Genomic DNA, 25,617 nt, shown 5'->3' with positions numbered 1-25,617 from the left:
TCCCGTCATTGTGAATGACACAGACTGCCGTTTACGTACAGGTAGGAGCCTCGATCGGGAGCATCCGTATGATTCGTTTTGTGGTTAAGGCATAATTGCAGATTCTCCATTATCGAGAATCAAATTCCGATGGCCTTGTGTGTTTTGTCAAAGTACTCCAAGTGCCCCAAGTATTTGGTTTCACGTTCAGTTCCGTCCTTTTAGCATTTCAGTTTCTCCATTATCGAGAAGCGCATGTCACTCACCTTTTACGTTTCATTACGCTAACGAGGCCGATCGGATCGAGGTTTTGGACTGTACGTATGCTGCCGTATGCAACGTAACTTCTGCTAATTTCTGAATAGTATAGATCAAACTCAAAAAAAAAAAACAGATTTAGTACGCAGCCAGCGGAATTCAAACAAACGGTACCCTGATAAGCACTCTCTGCTGTGAAGGCAAGGCTAAACTGTAAACTAGCTCATTTGCTACTGTCTGTAGGAAGGTATATAATAATTTTGGAGAGCAACTAATGCAGACATCACTTTTCTACAGCTAAAGATAGCCTTCGTCAAAAATTTTCAGCTAACTAGCAGCTACTAGATTAACGAAAATAAAACGATCCAGTATGACAGTAATTTCTGAATTTCTCTGCTTATGTTCTAGTAGCTATGGGACAATTCTCTCTGAACCCCTCTGCTTTTGTTCAAGTAACTATGGGACAATAATCTCTGAATCGTTCAAGTAGCTTTGGGACAATAATATCTGAACTAATCTGCTTCTATTCAAGTAGCTATGGAACAATAATGTCTGAACCCCTCGGTTTCTATACAAGTAGCTATCTGATCCCTCTGTTGAAATCAAGTAGCTATGGGACAGTAATCTCTGAACCAATCTGATCTATTCAAGTAGCTATGGGAAAATAATCTCTCTGTTCTAGTAGGGACAATAATCTCATAACCTCATTGCTTCTGTTCTATTAGCTATAGGACAAACTCCCTGTTGTAGTAACTATGGGACAGTAATCCCTCGACCCATCCGCTTATGTTCTAGAAGCTATGGGACAATAATCCCTGGACCCCTCTGCTTATGTTCTAGAAACTATGGGACAATAACCTCTGAAACACCCTGTTGTAGTAACTATGGGACAGTAATCCCTCGACCCATCCGCTTATGTTCTAGAAGCTATGGGACAATAACCTCTGAAACCCTATGTTGTAGTAACTATGGGACAGTAACCCCTCGACCCATCCGCTTATGTTCTAGAAGCTATGGGACAATAACCTCTGAAACCCTATGTTGTAGTAACTATGGGACAGTAACCCCTCGACCCATCCGCTTATGTTCTAGAAGCTATGGGACAATAACCTCTGAAACCCTATGTTGTAGTAACTATAGGACAGTAATCCCTCGACCCATCCGCTTATGTTCTAGAAGCTATGGGACAATAATCCCAGGATCCTTTGCTTATGTTCTAGAAGCTATGGGACAATAACCTCTGAAACTCCCTGTTGTAGTAACTATGGGACAATAATCCCTGGACCCCTCTGCTTAATGTTCTGGTTACTATGGGCCAATAATCTCAGAACTTCTCTGCTTCTGTTCTAGTAGCTGAAGCCTTCAGTGAAGGACAATGCTCTCTGAATGCATCTGCTTCCTAGTAGCTACGGGCCAACAATCATTGAATGTAGTAGATATAGAACAATAACCTCTGAACCCCTCTGCTCTGTTTTATTAGGGACAATAATCTCTTTACCTCCGCTTATGTTCTAGTTGCTACTGAAATATAATCTCTGAACCCTTCTGCTTATGTTGTAATAGCTACGGGCGATACTAAGGCTAGATCATTCATATTTGAATCAAACTAAAGAATATGAAAGGTTGTTACCATTTTTGATTGAAGTTTGAAATAAAACACAACATCAAACAGGGTACATGTAGATCTATTTAATTTGCATTTTTGCATTTTAATGTGTACTTTAATATAAATATATAATGATAAATAAAAATGCTTAATAGATTCTATTGATCTACTTTACACTAAATACATCAAATAAAACATTATCAACTAAAACATAATCCTATCATCATCACAGACAACTTAGTTGTAAAGGTAAAAAGAAACATGAACATAAAATAACTTAAGAACAATATCACAAAACATATAAATAATCACTACAAGTTAATTATCAGTCACTACAACTCAGTATATAACCTAGCATCATCATGAAATTAAAAAAGAAAAACAGAAAATTTGAAAACTATATGAACATCCAAAACACTTTCACAATAATTATTGTTTTCGACACAAATCTGGAATGTTTTATTCAATTCTATTTGATATCTTATAATTAAACCACGGAAAAAAATCAACACTTATGTAATGGCAATAAATTATATAAAGAAAACTTCAATGACACAAACAAGGCAGTTTCTGTGTTCAAGCCTGAGTTTCCCAGGGTAAAATAGCAACATAAAAACATGAAAATATTCAATAAAACTTAAAGAACCAGAAGTACATGTACACAGGTACATGGAGCATGTATAAACATTATACATACATAACATGGAATGTTACACAAAGAAAACAAATGAGCCGTGCCATGAGAAAACCAACATAGTGCATTTGCGACCAGCGTGGACCCAGACCAGCCTGCATATCCGTGCAGTCTGGTCAGAATTCATGCTGTTCGCTAACAGCTTCTCTTAATTGCAACAGGCTTTGAAAGCAAACAGCATGGATCCTGACAAGACTGCGCGGATGTGCAGGCTGGTCTGGATCTATGCTGGTCACAAACGCACTATGTTGGTTTTCTTATGGCGTGGCTCAAATATCCTGATGGAAAAACAGTCTGAATACAACCTTAGCATAGGTGATAATAATACTTTTTGTGTTTCTTTATCAAAATTTAGAAATACAGAATGCATTTCTGCATTGTGGAATGTAATTAGTAATGCATCAATTGTGAAACCTGGTAAAAATTTAACTTGTAATATTTGTAACATTTCTACAAGTTTGTCAGCAAAAATCATGCAGAATTTAAATCAAAGTTCACAAAAACTGATATATACTGACAGTTTAAAAATCGGTACATTACACTCCATAATGCTTATTGTAACATATTCCTTTATACGTTATACGTTATCCACTGTAATCTAATCATTTTTTTGTTATGCTTAACATCACACCAACTCAGTTACAGGTCATACTGCGACTTCCCAGATTTTGACAGTGGAGACCCACGTCCCTTTTTTCATTATTTCATTACAGGAGGGCCCCTGGGTAGAACCATCAACTTTCCATAAGCCAATTGGATGGCATCCTCACATGAAGAATTCAATGCTCAGAAGAAGGGTCAAACCTATATCAATGAGGGTAAGTTATTTGAAGGCAGTGACCTAAACCATCTGGCCATGCAGGCACCCTGTAATTTAATCAAACAAAACGAAATTACTAACTTACAGGAGACTAACTAATTTCCTATGTCCAAACATAAAAATTAAACACAAAATATTTAAGATGCAAGAAAGTTATGCAGCAAATTCAATTCTAAAAGAAATGAATAATACAATAATACAAATTTCACAGACAACATGAATTCACAATGATATAGCACATATACATAGTACCAGTTTTACAATACAGGATATCACAGACAAACAAGGCAGCGTAGAACCTGGCTAGATTTTGACTTAAAAAAAAAATACAATGTACATCTGTAAGGACGACAAACAATGATTTATCTTTATTAATAACCAATTTCATCTGACACTCAAATTCTATATCATTCCTTTTATAGCAGAATAATTCAGTTTTTGTATGTTGCATAGAATATTAGAATTTTTGTAATTAAAAATGCATTAAAACCTCCTGAAACAAGAACATAACTTGTTTTCACTGTACCTAATTTTTGTTTAGTTATTTTTTTACTATTCCTGGAAAATCAAAAATCAAATATAATGTAATGTGACAAAATTGAATAATGCCTCATATGAAACCTAGCAAGCCTTTTATTCATGTCCCTTACCTTGAAAAAAGATTTCCCTGAAAATTATCTGCATCAAAACAGTGCAAATCCCTGCATAGCACAGTCAACTTACTACTCCTCTGTCTTTAAATTAATATCCAGGCTGTGTGTGTTTGTCTCTAAAATATTCAGATTGTTGATCTTTTTCTCTTAAATATCAAGACTATGTATATTTTTCTCTCAAAACATCCAGACTGTATATCGTTTTCCCTAAAATATTTAGACTGTGTTATGTTTTTCTGTAAAATATCAGAGAAAAAAATATCCAGACTGTGTATGTTTTCCGCTAAAGTATCCAGGCTGTTTATCTTTTTCTGTAAAAGATTCAGACTGTGTACTTTTTCCTCTAGACTACATATTTTACTCTCAGTGCACATTTTTCTACTGAGAGTGTATACCTAACAAGACACTGGATTCCAGATCAATTATCTAAATGCACTGCTTTCTAAATAGCTTTAATATAAGTATGTAAGATACAAAGCTGAAACCAAATGTCTTTGCATAAAGCTTGATGCATAAAATATATTTTCAACAGATTTGGTTTTCTAAAATTTGAGAAAAAATGATTATTGATGTGCAGTATTTAGCCAGATTTATTTGAGAATGCATTTCTCATAGCACATTCAATGCTAATGGTACTCTTTTTGTTACATATTTTCATGATTTATTAAGGTGCATTAAGAATGTTGGATTACTAATGTTTCTATCAACTTAAGCTACTTAATTTTTGTTCTTGGTTGGGGGGGGGGGGAAGTTTCAATGCAACTGAATGTTGCAGAAACAGAATTTGCACTTTTGGTTTTCGGACATAAAAGGAACTTGTTATACAGAAGTATTCTTCATTAAAGAGAATCCTTCAGCTTCTCTCCAAATTGTTAGACATTATTTTACACACTAGTATTTTTTTCAATTCTTGTTGGCTTTAAGTAAGTAAATAATGTTAGCGGAACTTGACATGTGAGCTATTTTTCTCTGCAGATAGAAATGTTGTTCCTGATTCAAACTTGTTGTAGAGCTCTGCTTTAAATGCCATCTTATCGAAGGTTTGTGTACCATACTTGTTCTTCAACGTATCTCGAAGTTTCTGTGAGGAGGCTGCCACATGTCTCGACTGAAACACAATATGTAACAAAATTTACGACTGAACCAAATTATACATAACACTGAGAAAACATGAACTTATTCAATGCAAAACATACAACTGTTGTCATCATATTAGAGGTAATGTTAAAAACTTATAAATAAGCTTGAAACAGTATCTAAAGAATCAAATATTGACTGCTCATAACTTCTTGCATTTCAGGGTATTACTAACAGGGCACTTTGGACTCTAGAATTCAGAGAGCTGAAATAGATTAACTTTTATCCTGCTGGTGGCAAGCGATTCTGCCTTTGCGACAAGTGCAGACAAATATCAGTTTGCACATCTGTACAGGCTTATCATGGTCTGCACTGTTTGCTATTCAGTCAGTAAATTTTCAGTGAACACCCATTCAAATAGGAAATGGTACTGTCCAAATTGAATGATGGACCAGTCCATTTTAGAAATTTAGCAGTCTAAGGATTAAATGAAAAATCTCACAATAAAGTTGACTTGGCTGTAATTTGTTTGTTTAACTACATAATAATACACCTTACGTAATCTGCGTTCTAAGTACCTGTCAGAAAATATAAAAACTTGTAAATATATAGTTCTTAAAAGGAACTCTTTGCAACTATAAATGAGCCTAGCCATGAGAAGACCAACATTGTGACTTTGCAACCAGCATGGATCCAGACCAGCCTGTGCATCCGCATCCTAAGGGTTTCTCTAATTGCAATAGGCTTTGAAAGCGAACAGCATGGATCCTGACAAGACTGTGCGGATGTGCAGGCTGGTCTGGATCCATGCTTGTCACAAAGCCACTATGTTGGTTTTCTCATGGCATGGCTCAAATATTAATATTCATCTGTTTCAATGAATTCCAACAGGCTACTTAACCATATTGGGTTTAGTTTCAATTGTCTGTGTATGAGAACAATTCATCATGCAGTTAATTACTGTCTCAGGCTGAAATGTTTTGCATCAGGTTAATGTCATTCAGTTAGATTGACTACTTGTATTGCAGGCATACAATATAATTCTTCATCTATTAAATCTAGAGTTCAAACCCATGCGAGTCTTGAAAATTTGACCAAACAGGATATGGTTCCAGCAAATTGTTGAATGTCACTTTAATATTGTTGAAAATTTGTCATTTTCTTGAAAGGCGTGGCCTAAGACTATCAAGTAAAGAATGAATGACTTGTCATCTTTATGTTTTAGCTGAGTTTAATGTCAAACCAACACAGTTATAGGTCATATGGTACATGCAACTTTCCAGCTTTTGATGGAGCCAGACTCTAGGTACCACTATGTGTGCGCTGCTTCATCACTGGAGAGCACCTGGGTAGAACCACCGACTTACCGTAATCCAGCTGCAAGGTTTCCAATAAACAGCGGTGAAAGGTAAAACAGCAACCTTAACCGCTCTGCCATGGAGGTTTAATAATAACACATAGAACTATATACATACATGCATAGTATGTAACTACTTGAGTTAGAATTTTTTTACTACAAACTCACCTGTCTTACCTTGGACCATAAATTTATTCAAATATGAAAAATGAAAATAGTATAGACCTTACAATTTGAAATCAATAATATAAATTATACTACTACAAAAATAGACTTTTAGCTCCCTAAGTATCTATAGTGATTTTATATACAATACTATCATGGTTTTACTGTTGTACATTTGTATCTCCTTTTCATAGTCTGATAATATAAAAATCTTCTCATTTTGCACATTCAAAATGCTATCTCATTTCTATATTATTGAATTTGAAAAAAACCTACAGTGTAACAGCACTTCTGAGAGCAAACAAGTATATCCATCGAACTGGTATTCTCTATTGAATACTTTGAAATCATCTATTTGTAGGTGACAATTTTCATCATTTCGTACTTGCACCAGTCCATAAAATTAAGTCCCAATAAATAAATAAAATTCCAATTCATTTTATCTAAAAAAAGGTCTAAATTCTATAATCCATGTCCACACAAAATAACTCCTTTGTCTGAAACCACGAAATTCCAGGCCAACAAAATTAAACAATTTCACAATATTTGTCTGTCAAGTGTCATCAAGCTTAAGAGAAGGGTTTACTGACTGAGATATTTGGAAGGTTTATCAACTGGTTATAACTAGCCTCATGGGTAAGGGGCAGTTAAGTGTAAGACTTTCACAAGCAATGGCAAACTTGTTTCAGAATCAGAATAACTTAAGTATCAAATAGTGGTTCTGTGAGTGGAACATTAAATTTCAGAAATACCCGTAAGTATTAAGGCTTGAGTACAAAACTGCCGTAACTCCTATTAAAAAAGGAAGGAGTAACGGCACTTTTGCACTCAACCCTCAATTATTATTAAAAGACATATCACAGGACAAAAAATACTAAGCTGAAACAAATGCTCTCATTTGTGACTTTAGCCTATGGCAGCACTTTGGGAACACAAGTTCTGCAAGTTCTCTTATTGAGATCAACATTTTACCAAAATTTAATATTCTAAAGTGGTTTAGAAGATATTGGAACAGACATGAATGTCTGACCACCAGTTGGGACTTTTACCATGTTTACAGGGAGCTGATGTAATTTGGACATGGAATTGCAGGTTGTCTTGAGGAGTAAAACGTTCAATCAGTTCCATCAACAGGTATGACCTAGATAAAAAATTGGATGGAGGGACAATCAACAAGAGGGCCATGATGGCCCTATATCGCTCACCTGTTATCATTGCACTTGAGGACAAGAAAGTCCTCAGAAAAAATATCTAAGTCCAAAGGACAGGAACAACAAAGGAAAGAAATTTAACCAAAACGAAAAACAAAATTCTTACAAGGTACAGATATGTCAAAATACACCTAAAAATTGGATGTACCATCCATGTTGTACCACTGAAAAGTGGTCTCGGTTTTTCCCTACGGCCAATAATAAAAAAGTTACCAAAAATAGGCTATTTATAGTAACGTAAAAGGGAAGTAATTCAAAAGAAAATTATTGTAAGTTAGCAAAGGAAGGATCTGCCAAATTAGCTGTTATCATTGCACTTGAGGACAAGAAGGTCCTCAGAAAAAATATCTAAGTCAAAAGGACAGTAACAGAAAAGGGAAGAAATTTAACCAAAAAGAAAAAAAAATTCTTACAAGGTACAGATATGTCAAAACACACCTACAAATTGGAGGTACCATCCATGTTGTACCACAGAAAAGTGGTATCGGTTTTTCCCTACGGCCAATAATAAAAAAGTTACTAAATATAAGCTATTTATAGTAACGTAAAAGGAAAGTAATTAAAAAAAAAATTATTGTAAGTGAACAAAAGAAGGATCTGCCAAATAAATCTGTTGACATAAAAAATTAATGAAATTTCAGATCAGTATCTTCATTAGTTACGGAGATATACCCATATTAATCTGAAATAAAGGGAGGTAATTTGACATAAAATCAGTCCATAGTTATCTACCCTGATTGGCTCGGTCCAACTAATGACAATAATGAAATTTCAAATAAGTCCTGTAAGTACTTACGATATAAATCCATTTTGACTACAATCAGGGGAGGTAATCAGATATAAAATAACTCTGGAAACTACGATTGGATCTGATTTGTCATGGAATCCAAGATTTATTGTTGTTGAAGATATTTTGGAAGTTTGTATCAAATAAAACCATAAATGAAGTCTCTATATGGCTGCAAAAGCCAAAATATCCAATTTTGGACATTTAAGGGGCCATAACTCTGGAACCCATGATGGAATCTGGCCAGTTTAAGAAAGGAACCAAGATCTTATGGTGATACAAGTTGTGTGCAAGTTTGGTTAAAATCAAATCATAAATGAAGTTGCTATTGTGCAGACAAGGTCAAAATAGCTAATTTTGGCCCTTTCAGGGGCCATAACTCTGGAACCCATTAGGGGATCTGGCCGGTTCAACAAAGGAACTGAGATCTTATGGCGACACAAGTTTTGTGCAAGTTTGATTAAATTCAAATCATAAATGAAGCTGCTATTGTGCAGACAAGGGCAAAATAGCTAATTCTGGCCCTTTCAGGGCCATAACTCTGGAACCCATAACGGAATCTGGCCAGTTCAAGAAAGGAACCAAGATCTTATGGTGATTTCAAGTTGTGTGCCAGTTTGGTAAAAATCAAATCAAAATAAAGCTGCTATTGTGCAGATAAGGTCAAAATAGCTGATTTTGGCCCTTTCAGGGGCCATAACTCTGGAACCCATAATGGGATCTGTCCAGTTCAAGAAAGGAACCGAGATCTTATGGTGATACAAGTTGTGTGCAAGTTTGGTTAAAATAAAATCATAAATGAAACCACTATCGTGCAGACAAGAAATTGTTGACGGACGCACGGACGGACACACGGACACACGACGGACGACGGACGAAGGGTGATCACAAAAGCTCACCTTGTCACTATGTGACAGGTGAGCTAAAAAGGTATCTTTAAAGGGAGATAAATATCAAATTGCAATAAGCTCATTGAAAACAAGGAGCTGCGTTCAATAAACGCTTGATGCCGCCATTGGCATCCTTGTCGATACAAAACAACCTAAGTCCAAAATGAGGTCAAGGTCAAACTGAGGTCAGGTGATGTTTGAAGATGAGGAATGGTCACAGGTTACATCTGTATTAGTATCAATTCATTCTTGTAAGCGGTATTGATGCTAGACGAAATGGTCCAATTTGGTTAACCAAGAGATGGCCCATATAAAGCAACCTAAGTCGAAAATGAGGTCAAGGTCAAACTGAGGTCAGGTGATGTCTGAAGATGAGGAATGGTCACAGGTTACATCTGCATTAGTATCAAGTCATTCTAGTAAGGGGTATTGATGCTAGACGAAATGGTCCCATTTGGTTAACCTCGTATGGATGGATGGACGGACAGAACAAACGAACAGGACAATCACTATATGCCTCCCACATCAATAGATGCCGGGGGCATAAAAAGACACTTTTACAGTTACAGTTCTTTACAACTTTCAGTTATTTTGCCTCTGAACTGAAAATCATGGCTTATTTGCTGTCAAATTTTCAAACTGTTTTTTTTTTTCATAAGGCAAGATAATAGTTATAACTGAAATACAATATTACCTGCTGTACAGCCAGGTCTTTCTCTTTCTGTATCAGATCAGATTTCTTATCCTTGTATTCTATAGTGTTCTCCATCTCTCTCTTCCATTCTTCTATCTCATCATGTATTCTAAAACACATTTGTTAACACATGAAAGCAGGTGTGTATTAAAATATCAATCCCACAAGCGATTACTGAGATACCAGCTTATATACAAAAGCTTTATCACATCGGGACACCGATGCCAACACTGATGAATGGGTGAATCAATCAGATCTATCTATTTTTTGAATAGTCGAGCTAAAGATCAATCAAAAGATATCTAGTTTGGTTAAGTAAATAGGCTTGATGGGTTGGAAGCCTTGTCAAGTAATTTTGTTGTTACTGAGGTATAGCTTGATGGAGACTTGCATACAAAATTAACAAAATTTTCCATGATACAAGAGGCATGCTTGTTGTTTAATAGTGTTCCTGAATTGTATTTTGAAGAATAGAGTACCCATAATTGTCTGGGTGCACATCTATCTCCCGGACACAACTGTATCTTTATCAGAACATTGATACTGATCCCTTGTACATTTCTATACACCTTATCTGCATAACCAAGAGTTTGGAAATAGCATCAAAGTGACATTTTAATGAAACATCCACATAAATATTGCACAAGAAATTTTGAAAGTTTACTTTTTAATATTTTTCTTCTGTTCTTTTTCTTTTCTAATCCTGTCTTCATGAGCCTTCCTGGCTTTCCTCTCTATTGTTTGAGCTAAAGTCTCCATAGCATGTCTATCTGCCTGTAAAAGTATAACTGAAGCATTTAGCAAATTATAGAAGTTACTTCAAGTAACAGATGGCATAAGTTGTTAGGTTTTTCAAAGCACATTCATCAAATCTATCCAAAGACCTTACAATACTTTCAAGTCAACACTATATTCAGAAACAACACAAAAGACTGGAAAGGAGTGGTCTTTTCACAGAACGTTTTTTTAGAATATTTTTGTAAATATAGAAAGACCAATTTTTTGCTTGCTCTTATGACAACAAAGATACTGTCACAATGAAATAAACTATATTGTCAAAGATCTTGTTTTAAACAGTGAATAATATAAACAACAACAACAAACAAGAGCTGTCAGTTGACAGCAAGCTCGGCTATTCTCAGTGCTTGATAGTATAATATAAGCTATGAGTAAAACTTTAACATTACAATAAGCATATTCTAAGTCGAAAAGGGGCCATAATTCAGTCAAAATGCTTGATAGAGTTGTCTGCTCCTGTTTACAGACTGAGGTCATGATGGTAAACAAGTATGCAAAATATGAAAGCAATATCTCAATGGACTTTCAAAATATTTGGGGTGGTACGCAAACTTTAACATTTGTGTGATGCTCACGCTAATGCCGACACCGGGGAGAGTAGGATAGCTCCCCTATTCTTCGAATAGTTGAGCTAAAAATAGGCCCTCTCATGTGGTTCTGGATAAATGGATGAATGTAAGTAATGACAAGCAAAAAATCATATCCCAGTTTCTTTTAAGGTGAATATCAGATACTGTAAAATCATTTAATTTTGTGGTTTTGGTCAAAACGGCAATTTCGTGGGGATATGAATTTGTGGATTTCAACTTTTGAACACAAAATGAATGGGAATTTAACTTGTTCATTGAGATTAAATTTCGTGGATTGACACAACCACGAAATCCACGAAAATTAGTCCCCCACAAATATTAATGATGTCACAGTGGTGTAGAGATACATACTATTTCTCTGGCTGTCATGATACTATCTCTCCATTCCTCCATTTCATTCTCATGTTGTTGTTGAGCAAGTTTTGCCTGCAGTGCTCTCTTCTCTCTATCCAATCTAAAATTGGAAAAATACATCAATGTGACAGTCTCTGGTTTGTTATATACCATATACAACATTCATAAGACTTAGAGATGAACACAAATCTCAGAATTGTTATTTCAAAGCTCTTCAGATTCAAACCGCATTACAAGATGAATACATTATAATTCATTAACCTTCAAGCTGCCAAAAATCATACTTTTCTGCAAAAATCTGTTCATGATGGTACTACTTGTTCAGATATGTGCTTCCAGTAGCATCATTGTGATCTTATTCCTCCATGTACAAAATCAGAAATTTTTATGAAGGATTTAATTTCAACTGTACCCACTAACTGTATTTGAAAAATAAATTCTTGTGAAAGTGCTATCCTTGAAACAGCACTAACAGTTCCTCAAGATGGTCAATGGCCATATTATATTACTCTATATTTGCAAACCAAGGACAATCTTAAATATACAAACTTTTAGCATTGCAATAATGACTTACTAGTTTCAATATGACAGCAAATAAAGAAACAGTATAATAGTCTTTGACTGACACAACAAATTTGAACTTCGAGCTGTTTTTCCAATAGTCATTAATAATTTGACAACGGTCAGTAATTTCAAAGTAAAGTTTGACTGTGTAACATTTATACGTACCTATTCAAAGTGAGTTCATTTTCTCGTCTATGTAATATCTGGTCATACTTGGACTTGTGTTTCATATCTTTAACATTCATGGACTCAGCTAACAAATCAATGCTTTCCCTGTAAAAAAATGTATTTTACATGTAATGTAAGTACTTGAGCCACAGTTCTGAAAAACAAAATTGCTATTGTCAAGAATAACCACACACTGACTACGTTAATACTCCCAACACAGAGATTTTTCTTGAATAAAATGTTATTAAGAACTGTCCATAAGGCAGTACACTCATTTGACCACTTCTCAGTAGAACAAGGGCTATAACTTGGCATGTCTTACATAACTGAGTTTACAATTTCTTACAATTTAAAATTTTATTAACGATACTGTTAGTACATGTATGCAAAACTTTAATCAAATTTTCTATGTAAAAAAGGGAAGTAATTCAAACTTATTTCAAACAAGAGTTCTTTGACTTGGGTATTAAGTACATTTGATGAGAAGGATGTCTTTTGTGAAGTTTCAATGCAATATAATTATGTGGCAGTTACTGCTTGATCGTTGCATGCAAAAGTCAAGAAAAGGTCACAACTTTCATTAACCCTTATCATGCTGGGCACAACTGAGTCTGCCTTTGCGACCAGTGTAGATCAGGATCAGCCTGCACATCCATGCAGTCTGATCATGATCTGCACTAGTCGCCATTCAGTCAGTATCTTTTTTGGTATGCACCCCTTTTAACAGTTAATGGTACTGTCCAAATTGAAAGATGGGCAAGTTCATTATAGAAATTTAGCAGGTTAAGGTAGTTCTGCATGTTTGGTGAACTGGAAGTGATGAAGTAACATCATTTATTTTGAAAACGTAGAAAAAGCCTGGATTTGGCGTACAGAAATAAAAAAACAAGAGGACCATGATTGTCCTGAATCGCTCATCTCTTCTCTAATGACCCAGTTTTGAGTATGAAGTCGTTTTTTCTATTATTTGACACAGTGACCTAGTTTTTGAGCTCATGTGACCCAGTTTTGAACTTGACCTAGATATTATCAAGATAAAAATTCTGACCAATTTTCATGAAGATCCATTGAAAAATATGGTCTCTAGAGAGGTCACAAGGTTTTTCTATTATTTGACCTATTGACCTAGTTTTCGAAGGTACGTGACCCTGTTTTGAACTTTACCTAGATATCATCAAGGTGAACATTCTCACTAATTTTCATGAAGATCTCATGAAAAATATGGCCTCTAGAGAGGTCACAAGGTTTTTCTATTTCTATACCTACTGGCCTAGTTTTTGACCGCATGTGATCCAGTTTCGAAACTGACCTAGATATCATCAAGGTGAACATTCAGATCAATTTTCATGAACATCCATTGAAAAATATGGCCTCTAGAGAGGTCAAAAGATTTTAATAATTTTAGACCTACTGACCTAGTTTTTGACCGCAGTTGACCCAGTTTCAAACTTGACCTAGATATCATCAAGATGAACATTCAGACCAACTTTCATACAGATCCCATGAAAAGTGTGGCCTCTAGAGAGGTCACAAGGTTTTTTTATTATTTGACCTACTGACCTAGTTTTTTACGGCACGTGACCAAGTTTCAAATTTTAACTAGATATCATAAAGGTGAACATTCTGACCAATTTTTATGGAGATCCATTCATAAGTATGGCCTCTAGAGAGGTCACAAGGTTTTTCTATTTTTAGACCTACTGACCTAGTTTTTGACCACACATGACACTGTTTCGAACTTGACCTAGATATCATCAAGATGAACATTCAGACCAATTTTCAGACAGATCCCATAAAAAATATGGCCTTTAGAGAGGTCACAAGGTTTTTCTATTATTTGACCTACTGACCTAATTTTTGACGGCATGTGACCCACTTTCGAACTTGACCTAGATATCATCAAGATGAACATTCAGACCAACTTTCATACAGATCCCATGAAAAATATGGCCTCTAGAGAGGTCACAAGGTTTTCCTATTATTTGACCTACTGACCTAGTTTTTGAAGGCACGTGACCCAGTTTCGAACTTGACCTAGATATCATCAAGATGAACATTCTGTCCAATTTTCATGAAGATCTCATGAAATATATGGCCTCTAGAGAGGTCACAAGGTTTTTCTATTTTTAGACCTACTGACCTAGTTTTTGACCGCACGTGACCCAGTTTCCAACTTGACCTAGATATCATCAAGATGAACATTCAGACCAATTTTCATACAGATCCCATGAAAAATATGGCCTTTAGAGAGGTCACAAAGTTTTTCTATTATTTGACCTACTGACCTAGTTTTTGAAGGCACGTGACCCAGTTTCGAACTTGACCTAGATATCATCAAGGTGAATGTTCTGACCAATTTTCTTGAAGATCTTTTGAAATATATGGCCTCTAGAGAGGTCACAAGGTTTTTCTATTTTTAGACCTACTGACCTAGTTTTTGATGGCACGTGACCCAGTTTCGAACTTGACCTGGATATCATCAAGGTGAACATTCTGACCAATTTTCATGAAGATCTTGTGAAATATATGGCCTCTAGAGAGGTCACAAGTTTTTTTTCTATTTTTAGACCTACTGACCTAGTTTTTGATGGCACATGACCCAGTTTCGAACTTGACCTAGATATCATCAAGATGAACATTCTGACCAACTTTCATAAAGATCCCATGAAAAATGTGACCTCTAGAGTGGTCGCAAGCAAAAGTTTACGGATGCACAGACGACGGACACTGCGCGATCACAAAAGCTCACCTTGTCACTTTGTGACAGGTGAGCTAAAAAAATTATGAATTATTTGCAACCTGGTAAAAAATTTATCACAATGGCACTGTGTTGAATCAAATTCTACATTGTAGAATAAATTTCGGTCAGAATGTACAGAACTGCCTTTAAATTCAACCATGAACTAGGAAATGCTTTTGTAAAAAAGCGCATGTCTCCCCCAATGCAAAGTCCTATAGGCAAGAAGTCAATAGGGGTCAGGAGCGAAAGTCAAAGAGACACTGATGGTTGGCTGCAATAAGGATCATCTACTTGGCATGTCCAGTCATCCCGCTAAATTTCAACACTCCTGGCCTAGTGGTTCTCAAGTCACTGTTCAGGCTCCTGTGACCTTGACCTTTGATCAAGTGACCCGAAAATCAATAGGGGTCATCTACTCTGCATGTTCAATCATCCTATGAAGTTTCAACATTCTGGGTCAAGTGGTTCTCAAGTTATTCATCGGAACTGGTTATCAATGTTCAGGCCCCTGTGACCTTGACCTTTAACGGAGTGACCCCAAAAACAATAGGGGTCATTTACTCTGCATGAACAATCATCCTATGAAGTTTCAACATTCTGGGTTGAGAGGTTCTCAAGTTATTGATTGGAAATGGTTTTCAATGTTCAGGCCCCTGTGGCCTTGACCTTTAACAGAGTGACCCTAAAATCGTTAGGGGTCATCTACTCTGCATGACCAATCATCCTATGAAGTTTCATCATTCTGGGTCAAGTGGTTCTCAAGTTACTGACCGGAAATGGTTTTCAATGTTCAGGCCCCTGTGACCTTGACCTTTCACAGAGTGAACCCAAAATCGTTATGGTTCATCTACTCTGCATGGCTAATCATCCTATTAAGTTTCAACATTCTGGGTCAAGTGGCTCTCAAGTTACTGACTGGAAATGGTTTTCAATGTTCAGGCCCCTGTGACCTTGACCTTTGACGGAGTGACCCCAAAATCAATAGGGGTCATCTATTCTTCATGACCAATCATCCTATGAAGTTTCAACATTCTGGGTCAAGTGGTTCTCTAGTTATTGATCGGAAATGGTTTTCAATGTTCAGGCCCCTGTGACCTTGACCTTTGACGGAGTGACCCCAAAATCAATAGGGGTCATCTACTCTTCATGACCAATCATCCTATGAAGTTTGAACATTCTGGGTCAAGTGGTTCTCAAGTTATTGATTGGAAATGGTTTTCAATGTTCAGGCCCCTGTGACCTTGACCTTTCACAGAGTGAACCCAAAATCGTTAGGGGTCATCTACTCTGCATGACCAATCATCCTATTAAGTTTGAACATTCTGGGTCAAGTGGTTCTCAAGTAACTGACTGGAAATGGTTTTCAATGTTCAGGCCCCTGTGACCTTGACCTTTGACGGAGTGACCCCAAAATCAATAGGGGTCATCTACTCTTCATGACCAATCATCCTATGAAGTTTCAACATTCTGGGTCAAGTGGTTCTCTAGTTATTGATTGGAAATGGTTTTCAATGTTCAGGCCCCTGTGACCTTGACCTTTGACGGAGTGACCCCAAAATCAATAGGGGTCGTCTACTCCAGCAGCCCTACAACCCTATGAAGTTTGAAGGTTCTATGTCAAATGGTTCTCCAGTTATTGCTCGGAAATGAAGTGTGACGTACGGACGGACGGAAGGACAAACGGACGGACGGACAGGGCAAAAACAATATGTCTCCTGGGGGAGACATAAATATCTCCCTTTATTTATTCAGTAGGTTTGATGACCAGGAAGGGCTTTTTTAAAGTCTCAATCCAATACCTGCAGTGGTTTCCGAGATATGAACTTGGTAGCAAAACTTTAATCAAAGTATGACACTGATGCCCATGTGAGTAGAATAGCTATTCCCTGCATTGTCAAGCTAAAAGCCAATATTCAAACAAGAGGGCCAAGATGGCCCTAGGTCGCTCACCTAAGAAACACTCCATAACAGTGTAAAACATGTTTGACCTAGTGATTTCAAGGAAACAAATATTCTGAACAATTTTCATTAAGATTGGACCAAAAAATTGGTCTCTTGCGATAAAACAAGCATTTTCTTAGATATGACCTTTTTCTTTAATTTGACCTAGTGACCTAGTTTTTGACCTCAGATAACCCATATTCAAAATCTACCTAGATTTCATCAAGACAATCATTCTGACCAAATTTCATACAGATCAATTGAAAAATACATCCTCTATTGCATACACAATGTTTTTCTTCGATTTGACCTAGTGACCTAGTTTTTGACCCGAGATGACCCATTTTCGAACACGGCCTAGATTTTATCAAGGTAATCATTCTGGCTAAATTTCATGAAGATCAGTTGAAAAATACAGCCTCTACTGCATACAAAAGGTTTTTCTTTGATTTGACCTAGTGACCTAGTTTTTGACCCCAGATGACCTATTTTCGAACTTGGTCTAAATTTCATCAAGGTAATCATTCTGACCAAAATTCATGAAGATCAATTGAAAAATACAGCCTCTATCGCATACACAAGGTTTTTACGTGATATGACCTAGTGACCTAGTTTTTGACCCCAGATGACCCATTTTCGAACTCGGCCTAGATTTCATCAAGGTAATCATTCTGACCAAAATTCATGAAGATCAATTGAAAAATACCGCCTCTATCGCATACACAAGGTTTTTCTTTGATTTGACCTAGTGACCTAGTTTTTGACCTGAGATGACCCATTTTCGAACTCGGCCTAGATTTCATCAAGGATATCATTCTGACCAAAATTCATGAAGATCAATTGAAAAATACAGCCTCTATGGCATACACAAAGTTTTTCTTTGATTTGACCTAGTGACCTAGTTTTTGACCCGAGATGACCCATTTTCGAACTCAGCCTAGATTTCATCAAGGTTATCATTCTTACCAATATTCATGAAGAAGAATTGAAAAATACAGCCTCTATCGCATACACAAGGTTTTTCTTTGATTTGACCTAGTGACCTAGTTTTTGACCCGAGATGACCCATTTTCGAACTCGGCTTAGATTTCATCAAGGTTATCATTCTGACCAATATTCATGAAGATTAATTGAAAAATACCGCCTCTATCGCATACACAAGGTTTTTCTTTGATTTGACCTAGTGACCTAGTTTTTGACCCGAGATGACCCATTTTCGAACTCGGCCTAGATTTCATCAAAGTTATCATTCTGACCAATATTCATGAAGATTAAATGAAAAATACAGCCTCCATCGCATACACAAGGTTTTTCTTTGATTTGACCTAGTGACCTAGTTTTTGACCCGAGATGACCCATTTTCGAACTCGGCCTAGATTTCATCAAGGTTATCATTCTGACCAATATTCATGAAGATTAATTGAAAAATACAGCCTCTATCGCATACACAAGCTAAATGTTGACAGACGACGGACGACAGACGACGGACGACGGACGCCGGACATCGAGCGATCAGAAAAACTCACCTGAGCATTGCTCAGGTGAGCTAAAAAAATACTACAATAACGCCATATCTAAATTTCAGTTCAATTTCCTTTTGAAAAGAACCTTCATATCTGAAGACTTAGTTTCAGTAAGGACATTAGAACCGCATTCCTAATTTCTGACTTCAAGAAAATCTAACACTGACAAAGCATGTGAATGTTAAAAATCTCGTAGAAATGGGATCGGTTTCATTTTGAGGCAACTGCTCTTCTTGATAAATCTCCATAGTGGTACAATGTATATGAACAAAAATATACTACTTTCTAGTACTTAGTCTACAAAAATTGGTTTTTTTCTAACTTAGACTTGGAAAGGTACATTCTAAAGTGAATACATACTGTGCATCCTTAATAGTAGCATTCCATCTGTCTTCAAACTGGTGTCTCTCAGATCTGTTACTCATCATTACTCTCTGTAATGTACAGATAAATATTTGGCCAAGAAGCAGGTAATCATGTATTTGACTGAGAAGCTTGTAAATACGTTTTATCTGACTGAGAAGCTTGTAAATACGTTTTATCTGACTGAGAAGCAAGTAAACCACTGGGAAACAAGAGTAACTCTTCTCTAAAAATTAAGTACAAAAAAAATTAGATTAACAGAAAGATAATTATTTATGTTTTACCTGCCTAAATCTTAAAATCCCTGAGCACTACATGTATTTATTGACAATAACTGTTGCCATAATCTTTAAGTACTTTATAAACAACTATGCATGCTCAATATTTCAATCATTATTCTGCAATACAGAAATACATGCAGAGTAGTATAAACAGACCTACAATGAGAAAACGCCTCAAGGTATGTTTACTTAGTAAGTACATGCAGTTTATATTGGTTTTTGTTAGGTCAGGTCACACCAACAAAACTTAGGTTAGATGGCGATTTGCTAGCTTTTGATGGTGGAGGACCCCAGGTGCCAGGCATGGGTCGGCACCTGGGTAGAACTACCAACATTTTGTAAGCCTACTGGATGGTTTCTTCACATGAATGTTTCTACACTCCAAGAAAGATTTAAAACCGACACTGATTGGGGTAAAGAACCTTAAGCACTCAGCCATTACGGCCCCAGTACAAAAATGTTAACAAATACTGCTGACAATGCTCACCAGAGACTCCTGTAACAATCTTGCCTCCTTTTTCTGTGCAGCTGTCATTAACTGATAACCTTGTTTCTGTAGAACTAGTTCCTTCATCTCCTCTTCCTCCTTCTCCAACGTCTTTACATTACTCTCCTGCAAATACACACAAATATTTACAGTCCAGATGCATTTACTTAGATTAGTCTAATTCCCCCCGAATCTTTAACCCCATAGGCTGAGCATTTCAGAGGTTGCAACACTTGAATGGCTGCAATTATTCACATGTATCAAGCTGTCACATGAAAATGATCGGGTAGAATCACTGACCTTCCGAAAACCAGCTTGATGACTTCTTCACATGAATTCTACATGTGAACAAGGTTTCAAACTCACACAGGTGAGGGGAGTAAGACAGAGAAAACGTAACAGTAAATGTAAGGAACACTTTGTAGTTACATAGTTACCCTCTAGACATAAAATACACTGGGCTGTTAGAAGTATGCATGATGGCCTCCAGCCTCCACATACTTAATACAGCTCTATGTATTTTATATGCACATAGTAGTTGCATACCCAGACAGGCACAACTTATTACAGGCTCTCCAGCAATACATCTGAAAAAACTAGGAGAAAACTAGGAATTTTTCATGCAGGAAACTAGGAAAAAACTAGGAAAATCTAGGAATACTGAGGAAAAAAACTAGAAGGTATTATCAGATTAAGTGTTACCTTGCTGCTGTTTTTCTATCCAATTACCATACATATAAGTGTTCAGCTGACTGTAAATTTGCTTCTGCAGTTCCTGTTTGGCATCACTTAAGGATTGTATGTTAAAACCAAACCATTACTGCCAGAAGCACAGGCAAGTCAGCTGAACATCTCTACATTGTTTTCTGCAAGAAAATCTTCAAAACACATTTAAAACACAAAATTGAAACTTTCAGATATAATGCTGCAAATGAAAAACTAGGAATACTAGGAGCATTTTTAATTAGACAAGGCAGTCTGAAAGACAGCTAAATCCCCTGCCACTGCTATGGATAGTGAAAGGGTAAAACCTTTGATTTTAGCTGTGACCTTGACCTTGAACTGACACGGCTGACTCATGAATTCTGCACAACGTCTTGATGAGGTGATCATTTGACCAAAGTTTCATGAAAATCCTTCAAGGGGTTTAGGAGATATACAGAGCTGAAACCTTTGACCTTCAGTTGTGACCTTGACCTTGAGTTGACATGGCTGTCTCATGAGTTCTTGATAAGGTGATCATTTGACCAAAGTTTGATGAAAATCCTTCAAGGGGTTAAGGAGATACAGAGTGGACACCAAATGGAAGGCTCAAACCTTCGACCCTTAGTTGTGACCTTGACCTTGAGCTGGCATGGTTGACTCATAATTTCTGCACATTGTCTTGATGAGGTAATCATTTGACCCAGGTTTTATAAAATTCCTTCAAGGGGTTTAGGAGATATAGAGTGGACACGAAATGGAAGGCTCAAACCTTTGACCTTCAGTTGTGACCTTGACCTTGAGCTGACATGGCTGACTCAGAAGTTCTGCACATCACCTTGATGAGGTGATCGTTTGACCCAAGTTTGATGAATATCCTTCAAGGGGTTTAGGAGATATAGAGCGGACACAAAATGGAAGGTTCAAACCTTTGACCCTCAGTTGTGACCTTGACCTTGAGCCGGCATGACTGACTCATGGGTTCTGCACATCGTCTTGATGAGGTGATCATTTGACCCAAGTTTTATAAAATTCCTTCAAGGGGTTTAAGAGATATAGAGCGGACACAAAATGGAAGGTTCAAACCTTTGACCTCGAGTTGTGACCTTGACCTTGAGCCGGCATGGCTGACTCATGGGTTCTGCACATCGTCTTGATAAGGTGATCATTTGACCCAAGTTTTATAAAATTCCTTGAAGGGGTTTAGGAGATATAGAGCGGACACAAAATGGCAGGCTCAAACCTTTGACCTTGAGTTGTGACCTTGACCTTGAACCGACAAGGCTGACTCATGGGTTCTGCACATCGTCTTGATGAGGTGATTATTTGACCCAAGTTTCATGAAAATCCTTCAAGGGGTTTAGGAGATATGGACCGGACACGAATTTGTTACGGACGGAAGGACGGACGCAGACCATTCCTATAATCCCTCAGCCACGGCGGGGGATTAAACAAGAGGACCATGATGGTCCTGAATCGCTCACCTATCTCAACATGACCCAGTGTTCAACTGAATATGACATCGTTATTTCTATTATTTGACATAGTGACCTAGTTTTTGAGCACATGTGACCTAGATATCATCAAGATAAAAAATTCTGACCAATTTTCATGAAGATCCATTGAAAAACATGGCCTCTAGAGAGGTCCAGGGCTTGAGCTAGGGAGCGACTTGAGCGAAATAGTCGCTTTGTAGCTCCCCACTTCGCTCTAATCCAACATCAAAGCGATATTCAAGTCGCCCGATTTTATTATCCACACTCCTCCAGTTATCCGCTATCGGCCTGTTGACACTTGACTGGAATACACGATGGCATAATTTAAGCTCCGCCTACTTCAGATTACGGAGAAGTGCGAAGGTGCCACTTGTTTTGTAAACTGACTGTTGATAAACAAAGCAGTAGGGATTTATATTACATAAGCTTACACATTCTTTTTGACCTTTAGAAAGTATGATTGTATCTTACCGTGTCTGGCTCGAATAATTTCCTTAAATCCACTTAATTTTACTCGTATTTTTCAAAACCCAAACTTTAGAAACATAATATTATCACTGACACTTTCTGTGACTAAAATATTAACCTAACTGAAATTTACACAAATTTTTGACACCTGCCATCAGAAACTGGGTTAAACCTGTTTGACAACTGTTTCTTTTAATGTGTGCCGACACCAGCTAGCCTATCAAAGAGACACCAGCAGATCAAAGAAGACGTGTATTCAGTGTGATGTCATAGTGATGTCACCGCTATTGACATGTATTTAATTCACATACTTGTTACTTTGAGTGCATTAGCACTGGGAGCTTGATTTATTTTTTTTTTGCGGATATGGATTAAAAAAAATTTTAATTGTATTCATATTTAAAGGGTTTTCTTGGTTTGGACAATCATTGCAAGAGTGAAAAAAAACTTGAATTTGCAGTTTATATAATCACATTAGATTCACAAGGTTAAAAATGATAAGAAAACACAATCACTGACATTTTCAGTGAATTTGTTATTTCCTTTAAATTAATAGACTTTGTAAAAAAGACAGGGAATAATAAAAATAGTAACGTTATATTAAGCATATTTAGTTCCTTTTTAAGCTTGCATGTCATGGTGTTAAAATCTTTCCACGTTTTCCCTAAAATCCCGCCACTTCTCCCTAAAATCTCTCCACTTCTCCCTAATCTTACCTGAGGGAGAAGTGACTTCTCCCTAAAATCTTAGCCTAGCTTAAGCCCTGAGGTCACAAGGTTTTTCTATTATTTGACCAAAGACCTAGTTTTTGAAGGCACGTGACCCACTTTTAAACTTGACCTAGATATCATCAAGGTGAACATTCTCACCAATTTTCATGAAGATCTCGTGAAAAATATGGCCTCTAGAGAGGTCACAAGGTTTTTCTATTTTTTGACCTACTGACCTAGTTTTTGACCGCACATGACCCAGTTACGAACCTGACCTAGATATCATCAAGCTGAACATTCTCACCAATTTTCATGAAGATCCATTGAGAAATATGGCCTCTACAGAGGTCACAAGGTTTTTTCTATTTTTAGACTTACTGACCTAGTTTTTGACCCCACGTGACCCAGTTTTGAATCTGATTTAGATATCATCAAGATGAACATTCTGACCAATATTCATGAAGATCTCATGAAAAATATGGCCTTTAGAGAGGTCACAAGGTTTTTCTATTTTTAGATCTACTGACCTAGTTTTTAACCCCACGTGACCCAGTTTCGAACTTGACCTAGATATCTTCAAGGTAAACATTCTGACCAATTTTCATGAAGATCCATTGAAAAATATGGCCTCTAGAGAGGTCACAAGGTTTTCCTATTTTTAAACCTACTGACCTAGTTTTTGACCGCACATGACCCAGTTTCGAACTTGACCTAGATATCATCAAGCTGAACATTCTGACCAATATTCATGAAGATCTCATGAAAAATATGGCCTCTAGAGAGGTCACAAGGTTTTTCTATTTTTAGATCTACTGACCTAGTTTTTAACCCAACGTGACCCAGTTTCAAACTTGACCTAGATATCATCAAGATGAACATTCTGACCAATTTTCATGAAGATGCATTGAGAAATATGGCCTCTAGAGAGGTCACAAGGTTTTTCTATTTTTAGACCTAATGACCTAGTTTTTGACCCTACGTGACCCAGTTTCGAACTTGACCTAGATATCATCAAGATAAACATTCTGACCAATATTCATGAAGATCTCATGAAAAATATGGCCTCTAGAGAGGTCACAAGGTTTTTCTATTTTTCTACCTACTGACCTAGTTTTTGACCCCACGTGACCCAGGTTCGAACTTGACCTAGATATCTTCAAGGTAAACATTCTGACCAATTTTCATGAAGATCCATTGAAAAATATGGCCTCTAGAGAGGTCACAAGGTTTTCCTATTTTTAACCCTACTGACCTAGTTTTTGACCGCACATGACCCAGTTTCGAACTTGACCTAGATATCATCAAGCTGAACATTCTGACCAATATTCATGAAGATCTCATGAAAAATATGGCCTCTAGAGAGGTCACAAGGTTTTTCTATTTTTAGATCTACTGACCTAGTTTTTAACCCAATGTGACCCAGTTTCGAACTTGACCTAGATATCATCAAGATAAACATTCTGACCGATTTTCATGAAGATGCATTGAGAAATATGGCCTCTAGAGAGGTCACAAGGTTTTTCTATTTTTAGACCTAATGACCTAGTTTTTGACCCTATGTGACCCAGTTTCGAACTTGACCTAGATATCATCAAGATAAACATTCTGACCAATATTCATGAAGATCTCATGAAAAATATGGCCTCTAGAGAGGTCACAAGGTTTTTCTATTTTTAGACCTACTGACCTAGTTTTTGACCCCACGTGACCCAGGTTCGAACTTGACTTAGATATCATCAAGGTGAACATTCTGACCAATTTTCATGAAGATCTTGTGAAATATATGGCCTCTAGAGAGGTCACAAGGTTTTTCTATTTTTAGACCTACTGACCTAGTTTTTGATGGCACGTGACCCAGTTTCGAACTTGACCTAGATATCATCAAGATGAACATTCTGACCAACTTTCATAAAGATCCCATGAAAAATGTGACCTCTAGAGTGGTCACAAGCAAAAGTTTACGGACGCACGGACGCACTGACGCACGGACGGACGACGGACACCGCGCGATCACAAAAGCTCACCTTGTCACTTTGTGACAGGTGAGCTAAAAACTAGGAAAAACTAGGAGCACTTTAAAAAACCAGGAAAAAATAGGAAAACTAGGAAAAACTAGGAATGGCTGGAGAGCCTGCAACTACTGTAAACAAGAGGACCATGATGGTCCTGAATCGCTCACCTATCTCCACATGACCCAGTGTTCAACTGAGTATGACATCGTTATTTCTATTATTTGACATA

At 36.9% G+C, this 25,617-nt stretch overlaps 1 protein-coding gene across 2 annotated transcripts in view; it reads right to left on the bottom strand.

Moving 5' to 3' along the window:
• Positions 1 to 1,906: 1,906 nt before the first annotated feature.
• LOC123531458 (coiled-coil domain-containing protein 177-like) overlaps positions 1,907 to 25,617 on the bottom strand; it is a 43,255-nt gene continuing 19,544 nt past the window's right edge. For both annotated transcript variants that reach the window (XM_045312447.2, XM_045312446.2), the window contains exons 10-16: positions 20,001 to 20,126; positions 19,230 to 19,303; positions 12,663 to 12,770; positions 11,931 to 12,033; positions 10,856 to 10,965; positions 10,192 to 10,300; positions 1,907 to 5,118 (exon numbers count right to left, since the gene is read on the bottom strand). In XM_045312447.2, the coding sequence (XP_045168382.2) occupies positions 4,948 to 5,118; positions 10,192 to 10,300; positions 10,856 to 10,965; positions 11,931 to 12,033; positions 12,663 to 12,770; positions 19,230 to 19,303; positions 20,001 to 20,126 (801 nt within the window). In that variant the 3' untranslated portion in view covers positions 1,907 to 4,947. The remainder of the gene's footprint in view (positions 5,119 to 10,191; positions 10,301 to 10,855; positions 10,966 to 11,930; positions 12,034 to 12,662; positions 12,771 to 19,229; positions 19,304 to 20,000; positions 20,127 to 25,617) is intronic.

Source organism: Mercenaria mercenaria, chromosome 11 (assembly GCF_021730395.1).
Source record: "Mercenaria mercenaria strain notata chromosome 11, MADL_Memer_1, whole genome shotgun sequence".
In the NCBI taxonomy this organism is placed as follows: Eukaryota; Metazoa; Mollusca; class Bivalvia; order Venerida; family Veneridae; genus Mercenaria; species Mercenaria mercenaria.
Note: the sequence above shows the minus strand (reverse complement) of the source record. Positions and strands in the feature narration are given on the sequence as shown.